Source organism: Bactrocera tryoni, chromosome 4 (genome assembly GCF_016617805.1).
Source record: "Bactrocera tryoni isolate S06 chromosome 4, CSIRO_BtryS06_freeze2, whole genome shotgun sequence".
Classification (NCBI taxonomy): Eukaryota; Metazoa; Arthropoda; class Insecta; order Diptera; family Tephritidae; genus Bactrocera; species Bactrocera tryoni.
This window is the reverse complement of record NC_052502.1, coordinates 27,393,977-27,419,384: the sequence shown is the minus strand read 5'-3', so window position 1 is coordinate 27,419,384 and position 25,408 is coordinate 27,393,977. Positions and strand designations below refer to the sequence as shown.

Below are 25,408 nucleotides of genomic sequence, written 5' to 3'. Positions count from 1 at the left end.
CGTTGCAAATGAAAAAAATGTAGGACCCATCTCACGGTAATAGAAAAGCCAACCATTGCTTGAATTCAAAATTATATCAACTAAACTTTAGGTCAATAACTCTATGCGTTTGAGAAGACTTGAGAGAATTATAAATTAAATAAGAAAAAAGGTGTAGTTGATCTATGCTTACTTACTTGAAACAAGAGTTCTACCAAGGTTCTATGAGTGAAAAATATCTTATATAGGTGTATGTAAATGTATTTGACGTATTTTTAGAGTCACTTATATAATCTACAAAACTTTTCTTGCCGATATAAGCAATAAATATGTGTAGCTTTACTAAATTTAGACCTCTTAACTCGCAATCGCTCAAACATTAGGTAAGGACTTGGAAAAAGGTAAGAAAAAAAAAACTAAAAAGGTGAACGTGCCAATTAAGGAGCGAAATCGTTATAAAACGAGTCAATTCATAAACGTTGTGACTATATTGTGTAGCATGACAATCTCATTTGAAGCATACCTTTAGGCGCAGAGAAGCGTAAAAGAGACATAAACTAGTAAGTGACAGAGAAAAAGAAAAGCACGTGTGCAAAGTTGAATAGAGAAGCGCCTATAAAAGCATACTTTCGTAGGCACGTACACGCGCATACGTTGCATAGAAGAACATGCATAAATACGAAAAAAGTCTAATTCACTGCAGTGACTTTGCAGAGTACAACAAAGAGAGCAAGCAGCTGGCAGTTTAGCTGCGTATGCGTGAGTGCTTGTTGACGCCTGTCACGCCAAAGGCTTTTTTCAGCAATTTCGCCTTTTTTCGAACACACTTTTCTTAACAGCGCTTTGTTTGTTGCTGAGCAAATGAAGCCACTGCGAAAGATGTGTATAGAGGAAATAAAAAAAAATTAAAAGGTACAAAAGAAAAAAATTAGATGAGCTGAGCTGAGTTGAGTTGTTAGTTGCATATGTGATGGTTGTGAAAAGTACAAAGTATGCTGGTGACTGCTGGCTGGTGCCCTGCCATCAAAGAGTGTTGCCAGTATGCGCTCTCCGCCACTCTTGTTGCTCATGAATCCATATGGGTTATGGCGTTTTTTCCTTTGGCAAACACAGTCGCTTTATAATCAGCTGGGAAATAAGTGTGCACACGTGCCTCTTTTTGTTGTGTTTTTGGAGTTTTTGTTACTCTGCCATGTTCACTTTCTTACACACGCCTTCTCGCAAATTTTTTTATTTGACAGCAGTTCAGCAAAGTGACATTGTGTCATCATCATTGTAGCTATTTGGCAGCGCCGGGCAACTAACAGTTAATAAAAAGGTCGCATTTTTCACTTTTTCACGCAGTTACTACTTTATTGCTTGTTTGGCTATTCACGTTTTCCCCTGGAGTGTGTTTGCGACGTGGACGAAATGTCTTAATGTCCACCAAAGGTATTTGGACCTCAGGGAGAATGGGACAAAAGGCAAATAATCACATGTGAGCTTTGTATGTACATATGTGTTCATTTACATATCGTTACTGCTCTCTGGAATATTATTCAGGGACGGATCACAATGATGTTGGTAACAATAAGGCGTAACTGGAGTCTGGAGCTTTGGGCTAATAAAAGCGTAATTTGGAGGTGGGGGAATAATACATATGTCATTCACATGTTAAACATAATGAAGGTAGTAAAGACATGATTAGTTCAAGTTACACCAAATACCAATTTTAGTAATTATGATATGCTAAGGAGGATGAAAAGTTCATATGGCATAAAAAACTCATAAATGGTGACCCTAAACTGAAGTTGATCGAAATGGCTGACACTTCTAATATAATAACAGAAAAAAGAACAATCTTGCTGAACAACCGACCGATTCACTGTGCCAAATATCTGAGAAAAACAACAATACATCGTCTCTTCGAATACTCTCTCAATAGTTATTAGTCAGAAGTGGGATCTTTTAGTCGATATTAGAAAAAAAGCTGCTAAACAGTGATTTCCGTACGCAATTTCATACAACAGCTTTTTCTTAGAATACTCGATTTAATTTATATTATAGGGAATGAATTTACCATTTACCCATTTACCACAGAAACTTCTTGAAAATCGTAATAATAAAAAAATGTCTTTATAAAAGGAAGACTATTTACATGAAAATAAGTCATTAACTCTCATAAGCCATAAGAATTCTACTAATCGTCTAATTTAAATGGTGAAATTACTAAAACAGGATTATTTAGAATTAAAATTGGCTGCTACATTGAGGGAAAAAACTCATTATATCGGGTTTTCCAACAGAGATGATATCATTTCTAAGTGACGTTTCGGCCATTTTTAATATAATATGATCTGTAATTTCTTTCATTGTATTCAGTAATACAAAATGCGTTCCAAAGTAAATAGGACTTTTTGAATCTAGCGCCACTTGGTGGCGCCATCTATATGTCGACTGGTGCATTAGAATCTGCTATCTTTATCGATTGTCCAGTGAGAATTTCATGACATTTCATGATTGGAAGTGAAGTTGTAAAGCTGGTTACAATGTCATTGTCAAAGAAGAACAACATATATCGATTATAACTAAATCGGAAGAAGTTGATCTTGACAATATCTGGTTCTAACAAGACGGGGCTACGTGACAAACAGCACGTGCAACAACCGATTTATTGCGAGCACAGCTTGGAGATTCGATTATTTCAAGAAATTGTGAGATTGAATGGCCTCCAAGAAGTTGTGATTTAACACCATTAGACTACTTCTTGTGTGGTTATTTGAAGTCATTGGTCTTTAGCAATAAGCCAGACTCTCTTCAAGCTTAGAAGTCAATATTGAATATCATGAATAGCACCATAACATATGACTCGATTTAGTGGAAAAAGAACTCGAAAACTGGGTTTATCGAATTCGTTCATGAAAAGTGTGAGTCATGTTATATTCAAAACTTAATGATATTAATTGTACTTCACATTATATAAAAAAAAAACATTTGAATTTCCTTAACTTACTGTTTGTTTTTAAAAAGGAATCATATCACAGTTATTGGAAAGCACTGTATATATATTTTATTCCGTCCAAGGCTTACCGACAATGTGTCTGAGGGAGTAAGTAGTGAAACACTAGAACAATTCATACAAGATAATTAATATCTGATTAAAATTGACCCGGACTAACACAGAAAAAATAAATGTTTACGTATTTTAGTATAAATCTTTATAATTGCCTACAAAATAGGCTTTGAGCCAATACAATCATGCCAATGATTAATGAAATTTTCTGTACACTTGTTATGGGATGGATGGATGTTGGGACGGTGTTCGTGCCTTCAGCGAATTTTGTTTTTTTCGGTTTTGGCTCATTTTTGGGGCGATATTTACTAGGTTGACATGTCTCGACACGAGTAAGGTTTTCAATACGTTTTCAATTATCTCTTTCGCGAACACTACTCGACATCGTATTTCCAAAATAATCAGGTCTTTTAGCACTAGTCTGACATTGACACGCTTCATACTCAAAATCTTAATCAAAATGTGTGGAGCCTATCCATAAGGGATATTGAGATCGTCCCATTTTCCAGTATCCTAAATTTTACGATGGTATCGACGACTTCATTAAATGTTTTGTGCCACTTAAATTTACTTTACAGGAACATACGATGGTTGTATCAATTTAGAAACATTTTTTATCGATTCGGCTTGTGCGCAGTGTAAATAAGTCAGTCAGCGTTAAATTTGATCAGATCATCTAAAATTACTCAAAGGATTTGTTTTGGTCAACTAAGTTCTGATTTTAGATATGAAAATTCCGCCAACAGCTAAAGACAGAAATAAAATCTACTAACATGCTTCATTTGTAAAGTGACACTCTCTCACACGTGTTAAAAAAAAAACGAATAAAGAGCACCAATGAAATATTTAGTTGAATATTTATTAGTTGCTCTGAACAAATTATTACGCTACGGTAAAAGATATTGGCTACAAAATAGAAGGATGGAGTCTGAAAGCAAAATCTCTTAGAAAGATGTTTGGTTTCATTTGCAGCAAATATTTTAAATTTTTCTTAAATTTCATACGAAACATTTTTTTTTTAACCGCAAATACTTTCCATTTAGAAATATAATCACAGTCAAAAAAACAAGGGAGATAAAAAAACTATTTAAGTAAATTGTTGCTCACTCACCGCACTGCAGGAACTTCTAATATATCCCATTCGACTGATGTGTAAAATTCTGATAGATCAACACCAACTTCAACAACGTTAGTGCCATTCAGCTCGTCGATATGCCGCAGGTCCACCTGAAGAGCAAATAAATTAATAAATAAATGTGGCGTAATTAATATTTAATACTGTGTAAATATCAAACAACTAATTGCAAGATAAATAAAGAGCATAATTTGTTTGCAAAATAACAACAGCGGGTTTTAAACATAACAAAAAAAGAAAAAATTAATAATTTTTCGGGTTTTATGTTATTTTTTTCCTATACCAATGGTTAGTAATAAAACATGTGGACATACATATAAATATCAGTCAACGCTGTGAAGTATGAGAACTTTCGTTTATCTGCAACCACACTAATGCAAAACTTCAAAAATAAACTTCCAAAAATATCTAAAGTTGTAAGGCTTCTTTAAGTTCTTATTTATACCGCAAAATGTATTTATGCTCATTTTTATTTTATTTTTACTATGGTCAGTTTATTATAATTTATGTATAATACAACATTAAGTTTTCATATACAAAAGTATAGTAAGACGCAATGGAAAATATTGAAAAATCTACATAAATACTACAAGTATATAAGTGCAGGAGTCTATGTATCTATCTGACTTTCTGCCCTCTTTTGTCATAAATTTTTTTTCAAACTTCGCCGAATCACTTCAAAGCAATCAAGTAACAAGAAACCTTAAAAAATCAAACGAGCAAATAAGCCAGTAAAGAAAGATGAAAATAAAATTCATGAAGAAGAAATAAATTAACATAAAATTATGCAACAAAAATCGCTGATTGGTGATGATTGGCTAAATCAAATCACAAAGTCAGCACAAGTACTAGCCAAATTTATAATGTCATTTAAGCTAGAAGACGAAATTCCAAGCAAGAATTAGAGATTTAAGTTGCAAATACATTATAAGCATTAAATTGCAAATATAAAGAAAGTTTAGAAGAGATGGGAGAAGTAATTGCACCGTCGGTCTTAGTGTACTTTAAAATTTACTTTCTAATTGACATTGTCATTGAGTTGTTACACAAAACTATCTTCATGTTCCAATAACTTTAATAATATTCGGAATTTAGATTGTTAGTGGAAGGGATCGTTTTCCAAATAATCCACAAATTCCGCTGGGTACAGTCATTATAAAAATCAATTGATATATAGGGAGTTCTTTTTAGAGGTACATATAGGTTTCAGAATTGCTGCTAACTTCATATATTTTGAGGTTAGCCATGAAAACGTTTAAAAAATTGAAAACTGAATTCCAAATCTCAATTTAACTGTGGCGATGAGGGATAAGAAGCACGAAAATTTTGATATTTGCAAGGCTAATAATTGTAATAAGACTTTGCAGTCACCTTTGCATCTAGAGAAAGTTGTATCTGATATCCAAATATAAATATGGTGAAATGTTTCAGAGGGGCAAAATAACCGTTGTCCCTTTTAAAAAACGAAGACCTCTTCCGGGCATGAGGCCCCTAACACTAGGTGGCAGGAGGTGTTTAAAAAGGTGATATTGTTTTGCCTAAGTTTAGACTCAACATTACAGTGGAACAGACATGTGAAATTAACACTGTCCAAAGCCACCAAGACACTTATGATATGCAGACGCATAGCCTGCAGATCCTAGGGCTGCGAACCAGGTATCATAAGATGGCTGTATGTATACCATCATCATAAGGCCTATTGTCACTTATGGAGTGGTTGCTTGGCCATCTAAGGCAAGGCAGTCTTCGATAGGCCACTCAACTACTGAAGCTGCAAAGGCTCGCCTGTACACTAACTGCTTGAGAACACCGTAAGGAATTGGAGCAAGCATTGCGGGACCGCATACCAAACTACCCATACCAATGGGATGTTTTCTGAGCATCTTTCAAACAGAAGTCTTTGCTAAAAATCAATGTGCAGAAATCAATCTCCACCACAACTATCGCAACAAGCGTATCGCTATACTTAGTGATAGTCAAGCGGCACTAAAGGCGATCTAAGCTTATGAGGTCAATTCGCTTATAGTGGATGAGTGTGTAGGAAGGCTGAACCGTGGAAATTGTTCAGAATTTTGGACCTTTCTGACCATATGTGATATAGGAGAGGACACAATAGACCATATGCCGCAGTGTAAAGTCTTAATTTTTTTTGGGTTTTCTATCTTTTATCTTCTTCGGAGGGAATCAATATACCATACCCAAACCATTTCAGTTTTATATGTGTACAGCAGGCGGTGTAACAAGACCTACAATGTAAAAAACCTTTACTTCATTGAGATCAACTTTAGGTGACCGAATGATATAGGGAAATATTACTGTCTATTGGACCAAAGTGTTAATCATACCGTTCACTTTTTAGTAGTTTTTGTTGAAACATAACTTACAGCACTAAAAACATTTAGGGCTGCACAACTACAGATATGATATCGCTGGATCTCAGCTTCACGATTTGCAATTATAACACAGTGCTCGGTTTTGCAGGTCCGCTTATCCCTAAGCAAGAATCTTCGACAGAGAAGTCAGCAATGTGAGTGAAAAACTAATTCTAGGGTAAAGCGAGGCAATTACGGTAAATTTTATCAATAAATTTGTATTTTTTGACCTACTTTTGAAATAAGAGGCTTTCAATATATAATTGCTACACAAATTATATTGAATTTTGGGTATTGAACAAGAAAGAATTCAATATTTGAAAGCAGCGGCCCTCGTAAAATCACGAATTCACTATGAATAATTATATATGTCAATAACAGTTTTTATTTGTATTTATTACTGCGCTTGTAATCTAACGCTAAATGCAATGCAAATATTTGGTTTCGTTCAAATTTAGGAATTGTAAATAAATCACAGGCGCGTATAAATCGAATTAAACGTTGACGCTGGTCGAAAAGATTTATTTACACTTTATTTCCGGTACACTGGCACCACAATTGTGGGACTTTGAAAATTTAACGCAGTTGTTTGTTTTTTGCTCAATTCATGTACATTACATTTAGGCAAATTTATTTACTTGTGCATGAAATTGCTTACAAAAAACTGAGAAACATGGATAATGGCAAAAGATTTTGACTATTAGCAGCACTGGCTATGGTAAATAGTGGACTAAAGCATTGATGAGGAGATCCGTATGATGGTTTTAAACTAATATCTCTTCCGCCTAAATGTAGGCAACACATTTAATAGATGAATATGGAATTAACCAGAACGATTTAATATTATTAATACCTAATGTTGTATACTTAGACACCACTGAACTCGTTTTTTATATCCACTACACATTTTTCTCATACAAATTTTTATTTCACCGAATTTTATCGCTTTTTCTATTGTTAGCAACAACACAGCGAACTCCATCACGCGCTTAACGCAATATTTATTTTCCTTTCTTTGCAATTTTTATGCACAGCACTTTGACTTCGTTTCTGATATTCTGGAACGCATTAGTACCAGGAAATGCTGCCGGCTATACACGATTGCGGAAGTTAGCAACGGATGAGTTGCTTTCAGAAACGTGTTTAAAATTTATGAAAAAAGGAAAATACGAAAATGTGGGGAGTAGTGTGAGGAAGTGTGAGGAAGTGTACACACCGAAGAGTACGAGTATAAGAATGACATGAACTTTTTTTGAATAAAAACAAAACAGAAGAATTTTGAAAGTTTTGTCATCTATTTTTTTGTTTTTGCTCACAAAAAAACTATTTTTAACTTTCAGCAATTAAGGCGAGACGTGTTGTGCATCTGCTATTTGTTTGTGCCTTAATCTGTGAAGCATACCTCTAGGCGCGTAGCTTTTTATTTTTGGTAATATGGTAAATTCACTTATTGTTTGTACTTAAGAAAACCATTTTCGTTTTGTTTTTTATTGTAGAAAAAAATTTAGAATATTTTTATATTATTTAAAACCTTCAAAATATACTAAATTCAAATTTATGATATACATAGCAATTAAAGAAAAAATTTTCCCAGATTTACTAGCAGCACAAGCAAAGAGGTGTACAACTCTCATGACAGCGGCTACTCTGGCAAGGTCATGTCGTCTGAATGGAGAAATCACTCCAGCTCTGAGCGTATTCGACGCAGTACCCGCCGAGGGAAGCAGAGACCTCCACTGCATTGGAAAGATCAGGTCGAGAAGGACCTGGCTTCGATTGGAATCTCCAGTTAGTCCCAAACAGCGAAAAGGAAAAACGACTTGCGCGCTGTTGTTAACTCGACTAAAACCGCGTAAGCGGTGTCTACGCCAGTAAATAAAGAAAGAAAGTATCCACATTTAGGTGAAACCCCATATCTCAGAATGTACTCTACCGATATCCACCAAATTTGGCACAAATATTCTCTTGACATTCCTGTGTTCCAGTGCGAAATCAGAGTACAACCAAGAATACTTCCTATATGAAAAAATTTTAAATTAAATCTGCTTCTTTTATTTTCCTGTATCAATGATATATCGCTTTGCAAGAGCATGAAATAATCGGTTACACCCGTTCCCGTTTGGTTTCGTTTACCAAAGTTGCATTTGATGCATGTTCGCGCTTTGCAGTCAATGAACGTTGCCACAGGGGACGTGTGCCATTCCCGCAAAGTCAAAGTGTTCGATGTGAAATGCGATAGAGAGAAAGAGAGTTTGAAATGGAAATCAAAAATTGAAATGAATTCGAGGTGGTCAACAAATGTTCAACTTTTTTCTGAAAGAAACCCTTACAGTGATAAATGATGCATTTCGATGTATGTATGTATAGTGTGTGAGTTTATCAAAAATGTCATTTGCTTGTCGATTGTTGAATTGGTAATTGGTTGCTTTGCATGCTTGATTTACCTTACAATGCCTCTAAGGTGTTAATTGATAGGCAACTGACAACGTGGCTGCACTTGTGATGAGCCTGTGTTGGTTTTGTTTTGAAAATTAAGTTGAGTGTTTCGATTAACACATTTGTTAACGAGTACATTAAAGAGTTAAATCAATAGAATAAATTGAATGTTATTTCGTCATTGAGAGAGATGGTTAAAGTTTCGTCGAAAAATTTAAAAACCCTTCAAAATTGTATATACAATATATAAACTATAATTCGCAGAGCTGTTTATCGCGTGCTATATTTCCAAAATTTGAAGGCTTATTTAAGAAAACCATTATACCTTGAGATCAATAATGAATCGAGCCAATTTTGATACTTTGTTTTGATGGTAACCGCCTTCTAGTGAGGTCGTTCTGCATCGACCGGAATTAATGATAGTCATAAACAACAAGGTCTGGGCGCTAAGGCTGAAGAGACATAAATCAGCCATTTTTTTTCAAATATTTTTTAATTGGTTTTGCAACATAAGTCCGCGCGTTGTCAATGGTTAATCGCAAATTCTGGACATTTTTCGGCAAAGCCGCTGAAAACGGGAATAAATGGACTTTTTGTGAGAAAATAGTTTCCTTTACGACTGCACGAACAAGGATATATGTATATGCATCTCTTAAATGCAAATGGTGAATTTCGCAAGCTTTAACTTTTTAGCGCCTAAAAATTTTACAACCAAACAATTTTATGACTACTTTTATTTTTTTTTGGACAAATGGCGGAAATTCGGCGAAATACGCGAAAAAAGTTACATATTTACCATTCATTTTTACGTTTACTTGAGGCCACTTCGCGGCGGCGTCGTAAAAAATTACATAGCCAATGGATAAACAATTTTGTAAGCTCGGCGAAAGCGTAGTAAAATGAAAAATTGATGCCGACATAATGCACTAGATTATTATGTATGTATTTTTTTGCCGCAAAAAATGTGAAGTCGTAAAAACGACACTTTTTGCCATAAAATTTACAATGTGACGAGTCACATCAGCCGTGAAGTTGTAGTGTTGTGAAAGTCTCTGTTGAAAATGTATTAAACAATAAACAGCAGAAGGCATGCAAATTATTTAAATGAAACTCGGTTTGCAGTAATTTGGAGGAATACCAAACGAAGGCCTAAAAGCTGCAGTTTCGCGGTTGAATATTTTTTTAGAAGAACTCTTAAGTTATAAAATATGTACATATGTGCTGTAAAAAGATAAAATATAACTTTCAAATTTGTATATGTCGGAATTAAAATTCACAATATTTAAATGTTAACGTTCTTAAGGTAATGTGTATATAGTAACACAGTAAATTTAATAACTTTTACATTCCCAAGCTATTTTTTCTAGGAGTTATTCCAAAGCATAGATAAATATTATCCCTCAGGATGAGCAAAGGTTCGTATATTGACTCTATTATCTTACAAATGGTGGCAGTTTATGATAAAAGCTTCAACATATTCAAACCAATCCCAACTGAAGGGCAGATGTCATGTTCGCAAGGTTTAACTCCAAGCCAATGGCAAGAGGTTAGTGTCGGTGTTTTGAAATAAAAAGGAAAATGAGGAAGAACTTTGAAGTGAACTCATACATAGTTAGACTATCACAGACAACTTCACGACTAACAGGCAAGGAAATTATTTGTGATGGCCTCAGCATCAAGTAAATAACACCCGAATGTTCTGTATTCTGGTAATATGTATACAAGTGATATTTGTATGTAAATCGAATGATATTATTCTACACGTAGGACACGTAGGTTCTGACTGAGATTCTAAACATCATTCATAAAAACAATTGCATCAAACTACAAGGTCGCATTTGGTTCTTGCTAATGCGTAGCATAATCTTTGGGAGTCACTCAAACAATCATTTTAAGATATTTAAACGAGGCTGGTTACAATCAATAGCAAGAAAACTGGGTGTCAGAGTGAATTGGAGCCAAGAGAGGTTGAAAGACGATTTTGCATGTCAGAAATGCCGCTGAAACGCTATAATGTAATGAAGTCGATTTTGTATTGGCTGGTGATGAATGAAACGCAAAAAGTCATTTATGAAAGCTGGCCAATATTCATACTGCCGAGGTTATGCTCTGTATTTTGTGCCTTCTAGAATCGGGTGAAACTATTAATGGGAACCATTCCTGACAACAACTCATAAAACTGAAGCGAGCAATTGTCGAAATAACCACCAGGATTTGTGGCTAGACAAGAGACAATTAGTTTCTAAAATGAAAACGATCGGCCTCTGTCGCAAGACGTATTTGGAAAACTGCGACTGGGAAGTTTTGTCTCATCCATTATGTCCCTTCTCATAACATTTGATCCGGTCGATTAAAAAAATACGAGAAGAACCCGCCGAATAACCTACCGTGACAACGTTATCGTCCCGCCATTCTAACAAAATGAGGTTAAAACAATATGCGAAACTTATGGCGGGATTAGTCTTCTTAAAATAAGGTTCATTGGATAGCATTATGTCGAAAACTTAAGCTCTTTGAAAATAAACTAATTGGACTTATCAGTGTGGATTTAGCTCTGTAAAATCGAGCTTGGACTAGATTCTTATAATAATTCAAACATTTTTGTCGATATTAAAGCCGCTTTCGATGCACTGACAGGAATAATTTGGTATCCCTGTGAAACTCATACTGTTAGGCTAAATGACATCGAACACAACCATCAGTTCTGTCAAAATCGGAATGGACCTTTCTGAGCGTTCGATGACGCTTTAGCAGGGTGATTCTCTAACGTCTTCTTTAATATAATGCTAGTCAAAGTCGTTAATCTGAAGCACGTTACGTTGACACTATCTATTTAAAAAGTACAAAGCCACTGGGAATGATATTGACATCGTAGGCCTTAACAATAGAGCCGTCAGCACACCTTTTGAAACCTGGAGGTCACACACAAAGATTCCTCGTGTATTGGGAACTTCATATGTCACTTTTGGCAGCTTTAAATTTAAAAAAGAAAGACTTTATCCGCCAACAAGCTAAACCTGGGTACCGAACGCAGAATAAATTTTGCGACAAGGTGCTAATTTGTGATCGATAGGCAATTGGAAAGTTTTGTGTTCTCAGTCCAAAATGATCCACAGTTTTATAGAAGACATTTTGTTAAATAAAAATGTTTTCCACACATTAACAGGTAATGTTCAAGTTATAAATATACGAATAGCAAACATAAAAAGCAAGTGTCAGACATTGAAAGAGAAAATAAAGCTTAAGGAAAATAAAAATTAAAAATTATTTAGCAAATATCTAATAATGAAGCGTTAATAACTAAAATCTAATTAAAATATTCTGCGAAAACACAACTCTACTTATTCATATAGCCTGTATTTCATGAATCAGTCTAATTTTTGTGCCACATTTTGCATTCAACTCATTTAATTATTTATGCATTACAATAACATATAGAAATATTTATTTGTACGTGTTGGTCTGCTTGCAACTTTTATGCGGATCAGGAACAATGCAAACGCAAATATTTATTCGTTGTCAGCGGTGTCATGAAGTCAGCGGTGATTTCAGCAACAAAAGCAATAGCAAAAAAAAAACAAAATGAAATTGCAGCAGCAACAACAACAGTGTAAAATATGAGATTGCATTTAAATTGAAGTGTCACATCTGCGCACTATAATATTCCACCTACAAACACGCGAGCGCTCGTGCCACCACTGCCACCGCTAGCACACGGGTGCACGTGGCGTATGAGTAACCTATCGCAATGAATTTATGCAAAGCAATGCGAATGCTGTGAGTAAGGGACACAATCAAATAAGCTGGGGGCAGTAACAACTGCAGCTGATGCCAATTGCTGGCATTAACATACCGTGCATGTATAGGCTGTTGTTGGTGGTTGTTGTTGTTTTGCTGATGTTCGGTTGCTGCAAATACCTGTATGAGTGTGCAAGCGATTTATTATTTATGCACATGTTGTTGTCGTTGTTGTTGGTGACTGTTGCTGTTTTCGTTGTTGTTGTTGTTGTCTCTACAGTTGGTGTTATTAAATTGCAAATTTAATTTCATTTGCTCCACGTGCCACACTCCTTCACCTGCCGCCAGCCTAGATGGCATAACAAGAAGTGGAAATATTTCATTACGTTTCGCTTCCACTTGCATGATTTTCCATCATCAGCACATGGCAATCCAAGGGCAGGTGAGAGAGGCAGCAATAAAAAAAAATAAAGACAAAAATGTTGCAAGTTGTGTATAAGACGAGCGATATGCCGAAGCATTTCATTTATTTCCCGCTCCAATTGTTGCCGTACACCATTTCGGCGTTGCGCCACCACCGAAGATGCCTTTAATAACAATTTACGCCACATCAGCTCATCAGCGAGGCGGCGTCGATGCTCGGTAAGGCTTGCACTGCGAAGTCCTATGCCTCGGAAACTTTTGGCAGGCCACTATAAGTGCTTCCTGTGCCACGAAATTGCTTGCCACCTGACTTTCTTCTGTGCTGTTCCAGCATCTCCGCGATTACCTCAGCTGTCGCGCCTCAACTCCGGCGCTTGTCGTGTTATGCGCTTCAATTGTCTGCAACATGAAAACCCAATTTCGATACTTGGCAGCCGTGAATGCTGCGAAATCGCATTCATAGCACTCAGCTCACTTTGGCGGCAATCACTTTTGGTCCGCCTGCTGATGCCGCGAGCTCAACTGGCCGGTGTGCTGCTCCGCTGAAGTTGATTTTGTGCGATTGCACGTGGGTGTCTATAAATGGCGGAATTGCGCTTTTCTTTCGTTAGCGGATTTCATGGAATTGGCAGTTCAGTGGCACGCCGCACTGTAAGTGTCTTCGCACTTGCAAATAGTTGTCGTTGTTTGTGGTGTTATTGTGCTCATTCCGCGATATTTAGTGGTTGCTTGGTTCTGAATATGATCAGTAAGGATTTAATTTGATTACTTATTATACATATAATTTATCATTTGAGGGAGTGGGAATTCACGGATATTCTCAAGGCCGTGGAATATATAGTAGCGAATAAAAAAGGAGGCAATAGAGGGCGTGCATGTAGTGAGAGTATTGCTCTCAAAAAAGCATTTTAAAGAATTCCATGCTAGTGCAGCAATACATCTCGCGCATTTTGACTAACGATATGGTAATGTAGTAAGGATGCTCAAAAAGAGTTTTGCGTTACATAAATATATCTCGGGTGACAGAAAAATTTAGCTCCGGAGCCACATCAAAACAATATTAATAAAAATTAGAACACTTAAACTAACAACAAAGCGATGATAAAACCAGTTTCAAATGAGCCACCGTGGGCGTCAGCTCAAGTCAACTTGATTCCTGTGATCATTCTGCTTATGGTTCTTGAAAAATTTGGTGTTTGCTGCCCGGAATTCAGAAAAAAGTGAGCTACAGCACGAGTATTCCTGAATCTTATATCCATGTATCAATTAGTATTTAAGATGTTAGAGAAGTGTGAAGAGTTAGTGAAGATCATGAAGTTATCGAAAATTTCCCTCATGCGAGTAGTCATCTATTTAGAATGATAAAACCCAAAACATTAAAGAACAGTGCTTGATAATTATCTTGTTGGCAACAGAGAAATTGTAGAGAATCTCATTATCTCTTATGGACCGACTCAGCACATTGTGGTTTACGTTTTGGGTATTAAGCGTTACCTGAATCTTTTCTGAAAACGGTATCGAATAGATGTCGCAAAAGTGATACTGAGCACCTTACATTCATCAAACGCATCATTACATGTGATGAGACGTGAGTTTCTGAAGACGACATCGAAACTGTCCAATAACCTAGCGAATGGTGTTCCAAAAAAGAGCCGAAACGAAAGATTGTAGATGACTAGTTATTCATTGACTACCAGAATGAAAGAAGGCAGTTGAAGCTATTTCTGTGTATGAGACTTTTGGAAAATATTTCTTGAAAAACATAAATTGTATTTAAAAATCTTGAATCGTGCATAATATGTAGTAACAGATTTTAAATAGAGAAGGCTACACGCTAATACATAGCACCTTGTTTGAGTACATTTTCACCACAGTTAAGCTTTCATGGCTTAAATAAGTTGGTGAGTTTATATTTATGTTTATTGTTTGTTTACTACTTTTGAAGCGGTTTAAGTCGGAGATCTTAAAGATAATGCGACTAGATTGTATCTAAAAATTTTACAGCTGAAAAATATAAAAAATTAATGCTGATCTACGACTGATTCGTTTGTATTTATTTCCATCCAAGTTTGATGTGTTTTAATTTTCAAATTCCCTAACTAAAGTCATAATAATTTTTGCTTAATTGCGGAAGTGTATAACCAAGTAAATTAACAAGTTTTTTTCGACATCTACTTTTTAGAAATTTTTGTTGAGTGTGCTATGGTGTAAATTTCAGAACTGGGAGAAAATATAATAATTTTTCTAAAACTAGTACTCGTTGCACAAGAGAATACTAGATTAATTGTGTATAGTAAAACCGTCCACCCTTTTGATAATTTGAGTCAAATTTGATACTGACGCATTATCTTTGGATTCTCTTATTAGTGTCTTCTTCCTTTACACCTTCTTAAAATTAGTCAATAGGTATTTGGTACATATTTTTTGTTTTGTAATATCTATCCGAAAAGCTGGTTTGATCTGTTTTGGGTCAAAATATATCGAAGTTGATAGGTAAGAATTTGTTTGCCACAATAGTTAGCTTAGATTAAAATCTTCTTGACAAAAATGTTATAATGGACCCGTTTAAGATTTTTCTAATAGACATTCAGTTTTAAATAAAGATGAGTTGCTTTTGAAGGAATATTTTCAGTATGAAGGTTTTGAGAGAGGCATTTCGGCCATTTCCGAACGGCATTTCAACTATAAATAGAAGTAAAATATTTTCTTAAACATTATCCTTGTGTATGCCATTTCAATTCAATCAACCTCTGGAACATTAATCTGTTCCAAACTTCGTGAAGTTATCCTGTCAAATAAAAAAGGTTTCGACACAAGAACCTGATTTTGAATGGTTCGACAAATGATAGGTTGTTAGGGAGAAAAGAGTAGGCAAAGTTGTAGATCGATATGCAAAAAATGAGGAGCTATTGCGCGTGTTTACATACGGACATGATGAATTCGACTCAGTTCACCACGTTGATTTATAAATATATTTTATAGGGTCTCCGACGTATCCTCCTGGGTGTTACAAACGATGAGGCAAACTTAATATATCTTGTTAAGGGTATAAAAATTACGAATATTTTAAAGAAGCCACTACTTTCGAACATGAGGGGGCATGAAAGTGGATATTTTCAGTATTTCTAAACGTATGGGGATGTATAGCAATATTTTGAAGTTATGGAATAGAGAAGTAAACAAAATAAATATCTGACTCTTTCTTATTTTCACTTAAAGTTTTGAAAGCTTCAAATGTGTTCTGCTGTACATTATCTCTATAAAGCCAATCGGATTCGATTTTACCGATAGTTTCAGCAAGAACTCAAAACGGTTTGAAAATCGGTTTGAAACTTTTGCTGCTATCGACAGAAAATATTTGAAAATATTGTAATATTTGAAGCAGTTAAGATAATTTTCAAATTCCGGATTCTTTTAGTTTAGATATTTTTGGAGTAGAGTTGATAATGAGCATTAAACAGAAATCCGAGCAAAATATTATCAAATAAGCGCCAAATATCAAGGGTTTCAGAAAGTCGTTTGGGGGAGTAATTGGAAAGCTCTAAATTAAATTTTTTCCGGAAAATATTTTATCGTAAAACTGATTATAAGCAGTTAAAAAACTGCACAACGTTTTAAAAGTGCTTTCTTGAAATGTATTTTGGAACAGCGTTTGCTGCATATAAAAAAATTGAAGAATCTACATACCACCTACATCGAGTTGATAAAAATAATTTAACAAAACATAAATTAATAGCCACGCAAATCTGCACGCGCTTCCATTAAAATTTCCAGATGTAAAAACTTTATTCTAAACTAATCGAAAATCCCCAGCTTTTCTACTCTTAAACAAACTTCAAACGAACATGAAACAAGCAATTAACGATTCGAGTCAATTAAACATTTGATTGAGTTCAGTTTACTCAGACGAATGAGGTTGCAAACGAAAAACGTGTAAATTGCATAAAAAAATAAAAGAAAACCGTAAAAGACGCACACACAACTCCATGAAGTGCTGAGTTTACAGAACCTGAGTTAACTACATATATAACTCCTTATATACCCGTATATGTAGGAATATGTATGTACAAAGGTATATAAATGTATGTGGGGCAAAACATAAAATAGCATAAAAACCGGTAAAAATCCAATAAGTAAATCCAATCGTACTCGTGGCTAAATTTCAATTACAAACTCACCTGAAAGCCATCATATGTCCAGCTGCCGAATTTCATCACACACGTCTGTTCGTCGAATGGAAAGTACTCGACATCGATTTCGCAGGAGCTCTTATAAATCGCCGGTGGCCGCCACTCGACGCGCCCCGTATAGTTGAGAGTGGCCTTTGTGGCCAACGTCACTTCGAAATTGCCATCGGCGCTGTGGCGGAGCGGAGCAGCAGAGTGGTGGTGTTGCGGTGCCGGTGGCGATGGTGGATAAAGATTGCAAAGAAAAAATGTAAAAAAGAAAAGAAGTAGTTAGCATCGGACAGGGTGAATTATTGCAAAAAACTGATTTGGCTGACTCGAGGAAGGTACAAAGGTATTGTATAGTTGTATGTATGTATATGTAAGTATATTTTTGGTAGAAGATGTATTGTATGTCTGGTTGTAGAATCAAAAAAGATTAAAGAAGATTGAACACAATTAAAAACTTGCAAATACAGATATTAATATATATAGTAGTGTACAAAAAAGTAGTAGTGCAATGAATATTCAATCTAAATAATTGTAGGATAATTTTACAAAGGCTCACTGCATTGATCCACGCTGTATAGTTAACTGTCGTTATAAAGACATATCATAAGATTAATTGAGGATTTATAGGAAACGTGGAGGTAAAATATGTGAAAATAGTGAGGCGATAACTAAAATTTAGGTCTAGATAATTAAAGCAAAAACTAAAGTTTTCTATTGGAATGACCGTGGTTCACTAAGAAGCATGTTACAAGATGTCTGTGAGATGAAAGTAAGATGTTGTTATTGTTACTTGAGTTGAAAAGAAGTAATTTAATTTTTCACCGAAATCAAATAAAGGGTTTCCATGAGATCGGACCACAGAGAAAGAGTTAGATTAGTTGGTTTTATCGGGCATGCAAAGTGGTAGTTAGAGTCATGCGGAGATTGTAATTTCGAAGTTGATTTCTAATTTAAACTGCTATAAAGCACTAAACTGTTAGATTCGCGAGGCAACTAAAAGCTCTTTTTATGCTACAGGTGGTAGTTGAACTCTAAGAACGCCTTTTACTGGGTGGTAGCTTCACTATGAACAGCGTTCAGTGCTTCTCTAATGATTGATACGTTTGTAGTCTGGGAGGTTAGGAGAAAGGGACTCCAAATAAAGATATGTGTGATCCAAGCAGAGATCCTGTTTTTGACGGATTACGCGTGAGTCGTGTCAAGCTGTCATGCTATTTTTGTTCAGTATCGTTTGACATTACTTTCCGGGATAGACTTACGCTTGAACAACGTTTACAAATCGTTCAACTTTATTAGGGAAATTCACGTTCTGTAAAGAATGTGTTTGGCGCACTTCGCTCAACTTATGGTCAACAGGACGATTATTACTGTGAGTGCTATTCGAAACCCATCATGAGACTCGGCATTCGATTCGGCGCCGCTCGCAGCTACTCGGACTGACGTATGGAATGACTTGTCGCATTTTAGGGTGAGATCTTAAGGGGTTACCTAGGTTTACGGGTTTCAAAAAATATAATTTTTTTATTGTCTTAATAAAAAACACTTCTAGAATATTGTCCTAAATTTTTAAGTTAATCCGAGCAACAGTTTCGGAGATACAACGTTGAGAACTTGTAGCTTAGCTAGACTAAGTGCGCCGTTTTAAACGCATTTTTCTCAAAATTGTTTTTGAAATCGGTTGGCGAAGTTTTCTCAACCAATCTTCATGAAATTTTACATAGTTCTTTGAGATACAATTCTTAAAGACTTCAATGAAGATTTTTTTTCGATTACAGCTATTTGAAGAAATATTTCGCGAAATTTTCATTTCTTGTAAAAAAGTCTGACAAAAATCCAATTTTCAGTTTTTTTCCTTCGTTCAAGTTCTAAGTTAAGGTATTAACTAAAATAACGTATTTTTTCACTTCAGATGATGCTGAAAGGAGTTATCCTGCTAACGCGGGCGCATCTTTTTTCCGATGGGTCACTGAAAATGGCGTAATAATGGCCGAGTTTAAAATATTTTTACCAAAAATTTGAGAATTTCTTTCCGCTTGACTTCCCCAAGCGACATCACTTCGCTCAATGGACTTTTGAAAAGTTCCAAGAAGATTTTCGAGCCAAATTTTGTTCAGCGGTGAGGCCCATTTCTGGCTCAATGGGTTTGTAAACAAGCGAAATTGTCGCATTAAAGACAAAGACCAACCTGAAGACAAAGACCATCCAGATAACACAACGGTTTGGTGTCGTTTGTGGGTCGGTAGAATCATCGGTTCATATTTCTTCAAAAATGATGCTGGTGAGAACGTAACCGTCAGTGGCAAATTTGACCACGCCAAACCGCCTATTTGATACCCGAAATGGAAGCTCGTGATCTGGGCGACGTTTGCTTTCAGCAAGACGGCGCCACTTCCCACACACCGCATCAATTAATGGAATTATTGAGAGAACACTTCGGCGAGCAGATAATTTCACGTTTTGGGCGGTCGATTGGCCACCACCACGTCGTGTGATATCGAGCCATTAGACCTCTTTTTGTGGTGATATGTAAAGTATTAAGTCTATGCGGACATTTTCGCTTGGATTCAGGCTTTGGAGCAAAATATCACGCATATCATTCGCCAGTTATCAGTTGAAATGCTTCAACGAGTCATCGAAAATTGGACTCAACGGATGGACCATCTAAGATGTAACCGCGGCCAAAATTTTAGAGATAATCTTCAAAAAATAAATTACAAGGAATGTTCTTTCAAATGATATAAGCAATCCCCACTAAACTTGAAGTTTCTGTTGCTTTTTCTTTAAAAAATTTGCGAACCTCGAAGTGGATAACTTCTTATATTAAGTGAGTTTCAACATATTTCGAATAAAATACATATGTACGTGCTAAAATATGCTGCGGCATATAAAATTGCACCGAAAGAGGACGGGATTGTTCTTCTCATCGAATTTTTTTAGTGATTCTTAACAGTCTGGGAGTATTGGAGATATGGATATTAAACCGATTAAATAACGGATAAGAAATAGTGAAAGTTTTGAAACAACCTTTATGTACAAAACTATTTCAGACCTATATTCGCAATTATGCATGCAATTCAAAAAGAGAGTGATAAATAGTTCAGACTTAAAATCTTTGACTTGGAAAAATGTTTTGCATTTGCATATACTTAATTGGAAATACTTAAGCCAGCAGAAATCATTTGCATATGTGTGTATGTGTTTGCATGAGTTTGCATAAAATGAGAAACGGAAATGTGAAATTTCATAGAATATTTGCCAAAATAAAGGAAACAATAAATAAAATTGTAAGACACGCTTCGGATGAAATAAATCAAAAAACCGCAGTGATGAGTAAAAGAGGCGATGACAATGACAGCATAGCAACAGCAGCAGCAGTGGTAGCGGCACTGCTAGTGAAAAGACTAGCAACAACAACAGGAAGAGAGTGAGTACACAAAAAGATAGAAGTTCCGCATGTCAGCGCTCTTTTCGAGTCATAGCCGGATTTTTAACGGAACAGCAACAACAATTAATTTTTTTACTGCTAGTTTTGCAACACGCGTTGTTGCTTGTCGCTCACTCATGCTGCTGATGATGCGGCTGATGATTGTGATATATGGGAATTTGATGTGGTGATATTTCACTGACTGAGCGCGCTGACTTTGCGCTGAGTGTGTGTGTGTGTGTGTTGTGGTTTTTTATTAATGCCAAACTACTTACTTATTATATAACACAATATCCGGCCGCCATATATGATCCGAGGGTACATGCAACATTTCAACACCGCCATACTCTTTCGGCTCCCATTGGAGTTTGTAATCGTACCAGGTTTGTTCCACCCACAAATTGGTTGTCATGATTTGATTTTTCAAATTGACATCAATCAATTGTGATAGCTTCAATTTGATGCGTACAGTTAGAGCGTCAGTCACATTGACAACGGGACGCACCAATTTGTTATAGTTGCTGAGGAGATCGTCGTAGAGGCGCTTAGCATCGGGATTCGATGTGCTGCCTAGAAAAAGCACACACAAAGAGAAGAGAAAAGCAATAAAAGTAATGAGAGAATGCACAAGAAGAGTGAGTGTACAAAAAGTGACTAGAAATTTTTTGTTAATACGGAACTGACAAAAAAAAATAACATCCACACCCAAACACACCCTTTCACACACTCATATGCTACAAAGAGCAAACATTTGTAATCAATAATCCATGTTCTGTTCGTAGAAGGTTCTCTGCAATTGGTCGCGTGACAAATGACAGGCCAAATTGTATTGATTGCAAAAGGTTATTCGGCGAAACTTGGCCTTTATGTAAAACAACTCGGAAAGTCACAGCGCGTGAAGACAACGACTTTCCATACCAAAACTATGCAGATAAAATAAATTAAATGTGAGAAATAATATTATATAATACATATGTACAAACCGCAAAAATTGCTGTGGCAAATAAATCTGCAAAGCTTTTGTGTTTGTCTGCGTCAATTTGGTTGGATTGGCAAATACTTAATATAAAACGCTTAATTTTCTTTGATTTTACGTCCACACAGCAATATTTTACGAGCGTTTTATCTTAATTAATAGCTAGCAGTTAATTAGGGCTTAGAAGCAGATGGTGCATATGTCTTAAAAGCAAGAGATTGAACGCTATAATATTTCATAAAATGCCGTTATTAATATTCGGCGATTTCGAGCGACACGATACGGATTTGTGCACGAATTGTCTCAATAAAGTCTATGATTTATATTGCACAATTTATTCGAAAATTATGGCAAAAATCACGAAAATGGAGGAGTAGCAAAAGCACAAGTGATAAAAGCTTTTCTTGATAAGGACAAACAAACCAAGCTAAACGACTAACACTGAGAGAGGAAAAGTAAGTTAATGAAGTTTTGACTGGAAAGAAAGCACCGGAACTCGGAAAATCTTTATTAAACATTTTTTTAATATTTTCAGGTCAACTTACACATATATGACGCAACTAGAATAAAACCTATATGATTTCTAGTTAGCCCTAATTTTCAAAAGGCGTGTATAAATTTGGCAGCTGTTGGATTCTTAGTTTGTGAATTGTCATTTGGAGCGAAGCAACGTTTGTTATTGTGAAATAAATTCATAAAAAGGAATGATTAAATATTTTTGAAGGAAAAAAATACAGTTGAAGCAAAAACTTGGCTAGATGACGAGCTTCCAGACACTACTCCAGAAAAATCAACCATCAAAGCTTTGTATGCCATGTTTAGACGTGTTGAAATGAGCACCGAAGATAGTGAAAGCAATGGACGCCCAGAAATGGTTGTTACCGACAAAAACATCAAAAAGTCCACAAAATAATTTTGGATAATCATAAAGTAAAGCTTGCCGAGATAGCAGGTACTCTGAGGATATCAACTGAACGTGAACATCATATCATTCACGAATATTTCATTATGCGAAAAGTCTGTGCAAAGTGAGTGCCGCGCGACTTCACTTTCGAGCAAAAACAACGACGAATTGATGATTTTGAGCAGTTTTTGGAGATGTTCAAGCGTAATAAAACCGAGTTTTTGCATCAATATGTGATAATGGATGAAACACTGTTCCTATTTTCTGTTCTAGGATCTCAACAGAATGCACGCTGGAAAAAATGTTCGTCGAATGTCCGTGATGAGGACTATTTTGAAGCAAAGAACAAATCATACAACAAAAATAGAGACGATAAGTACGATCACTATAATCAATGTATCACCTTTGAAGGGAACTATGCTGAATAAAATAACGAATTATGCAAATAAATATGTTTTATTTTGGTAGGTCGCACAGTGCATTTCGGCGGTAAAAATAGGATTTTTACACTTTCCAATTTCAAAACTTTCATGATTTTGTTTTGTAAAGAAATATTTGGATAAGAAAAATTCAACAAGGTTTTTTATAAAAAGTGAAATTTTATAGTTAAAAAAACTAACATGCAATATGCAATTAAAACATTGCATATTATATTGGATTTTTATTAAGGTAAAGGTATAAATAACGTCACTTTGCTTTTAAGTTTAATTTTTTTTCATCAGGAGAACTCAATTAAGAGGTGTCCCGAATTTCAAGTCCCTAGGTCCAAAAATAAAAATTTTGGCAATTGCAGTTATATGGGAGGTGGGTGTGGCAGTGGGCGATTTCCCAAGATTTTTTAAAAATTTCTTAATTTAGTCCAGAGTAGTGTTTCTGCAAAGTTTCATTGTTGTACGACCACTCCTTCTATTTTTTTCCAAGAAATGTATGGAGCGGTGCCACTGTGGGTCGGGGACTTCTCAATTGACCTGTAATTTATCTATCCACCGTATACACAGTAAGTCATTTAATTTAAACAGTTGTTTTAGGAGCTATAGATTTCCTAGAGGGATAATTACTAAAACGTCATATATTTGCTTGAATTTTATTTTTTTTGGTATTTCACAGAGCAAGTTATTCCCTAGAATTTTAGAACCCAAGATATTTATTGCCATTCCTGCATTAAATAAATGTCAGCGATTCTATTGTTAAAAAATTTTCGGCGACAAGTCACCTTTTTGAATTAAGGGCATCGTAAATAAAAAAATTGCGAACAAACTTGAAGAAATTCCTTAGAGTTTTGAGGGTCGAATAATAATAAGATATAGGTCTGTTGATCGACCATCTATGTTATGTGATTCGATTCCGTTGATTAGTGGATTACGTCTAGTAATTTTTCTATGACGATGAATCAGTTATGACTGATAATAGGTTAGTACCAAAGTTGTTATTGTTATGGTACGGCTAACCCGGAAAAGGATGTTAAACAATTGTTTGAAAGCATAAAAAATAAATATAAAAACCTAGAACTTCGTTATTTGAATTTTTTCACGTAAATTGCAAGATTATATCAAAAAAGAGTTAATATAAGAGTTGGAGAAGATCCTTTTATCACCACTACTTGCCATTTAATTTTTGCACGGACGGACGGACGGACAGACAGACATCCGGATTTCAACTCTACTCGTCACCCTGATCACTTTGGTATACATACTTATATAACTCTATATCTGACTCTTTTAGTTTTAGGACTTACAAACAACCGTTATGTGAACAAAACTATAATACTCTCCTTAGCAACTTTGTTGCGAGAGTATAACAAAAACCGCGAAATAATCACCATAATATACATACATATGTAGATGCAAAGAGCTCAACTGTGAAACACTTATTCATTGCCTCCAACTCCGGTAAGTTCTATATTTCACTCCAATTGTTAGAATGCTAATATCCTAGTCAGGCTATTTCAACAGCACAAACAAATAGTGATAGCACAATGATAATCAAAATTAATACGGCATAGCATACCAATAACATTTACGAGTAAATCACCGAATATTGCACAAGCAAATTCGAATTGAAATGAAATGAATAAAGACTTGTATGTAGATATGCGCCGATATGAATAAATGATTTGTAATATAATGAATTTTATGGGCCGCGCACATTTCGAAGAAAGCAAACAAAGACGAAGACGAAATAAATTGAAACGAACCAAAGTTAAATGAAACGGTCTTAAATGCTGGCAACAGCTACACAACCACACATAGTGGTTGCTTAGCAAACATTCTTGGGTGGTTTGGGTATAAGCGTGTGAAATGCGCCGTAAAAATATGCACATCAGCAGATCATTAAGTTGTTGGGTAATTAAATGTGTCATCACTGCCGACAGTTAGAGCGCCAGCATAAGAGCGAGTGTTGGTGCTGATGCTGATGGCGATTGACACGTGGCTGAATGCTTGCTGGGGGGTTTGCTCAACCGACTGTGTGTGAAATGGCGGCCTTATTACCACTCCTACACCTACAAGTATTCATTTGCTCCAGTTTATCTGCCTGGTAGGCAGACATTATTTATTTTATTTGGTATTTGGGATTTATGTGCGAGACCATTAGTCAGAGCGGATTTCGGTAGGTTATAAAATGGTATGTATTATTACAGCTCTCTAACTGAGAAAAAAATTTCGCTTAGTAGTTGTTCCTAGTTTCGTGAACTGCTATAAAGAATTACACCTACAATGATAAGGCTCCTTAAAAACATGTCCAGTATGGTTTATGTAGGCCGAGATTGCTTCCAAGTGAGTGAGTAGAAGCT

At 35.6% G+C, this 25,408-nt stretch overlaps 1 protein-coding gene across 1 annotated transcript in view; it reads right to left on the bottom strand.

Moving 5' to 3' along the window:
- Nucleotides 1-25,408, bottom strand: part of LOC120774337 (acetylcholine receptor subunit alpha-like) — a 168,341-nt gene that overhangs the window by 66,336 nt on the left and 76,597 nt on the right. Inside the window, exons 2-4 of the mRNA XM_040103896.1 lie at nt 21,013-21,307; nt 17,314-17,494; nt 4,143-4,258 (exon numbers count right to left, since the gene is read on the bottom strand). Of these exons, the coding sequence (XP_039959830.1) occupies nt 4,143-4,258; nt 17,314-17,494; nt 21,013-21,307 (592 nt within the window). The remainder of the gene's footprint in view (nt 1-4,142; nt 4,259-17,313; nt 17,495-21,012; nt 21,308-25,408) is intronic.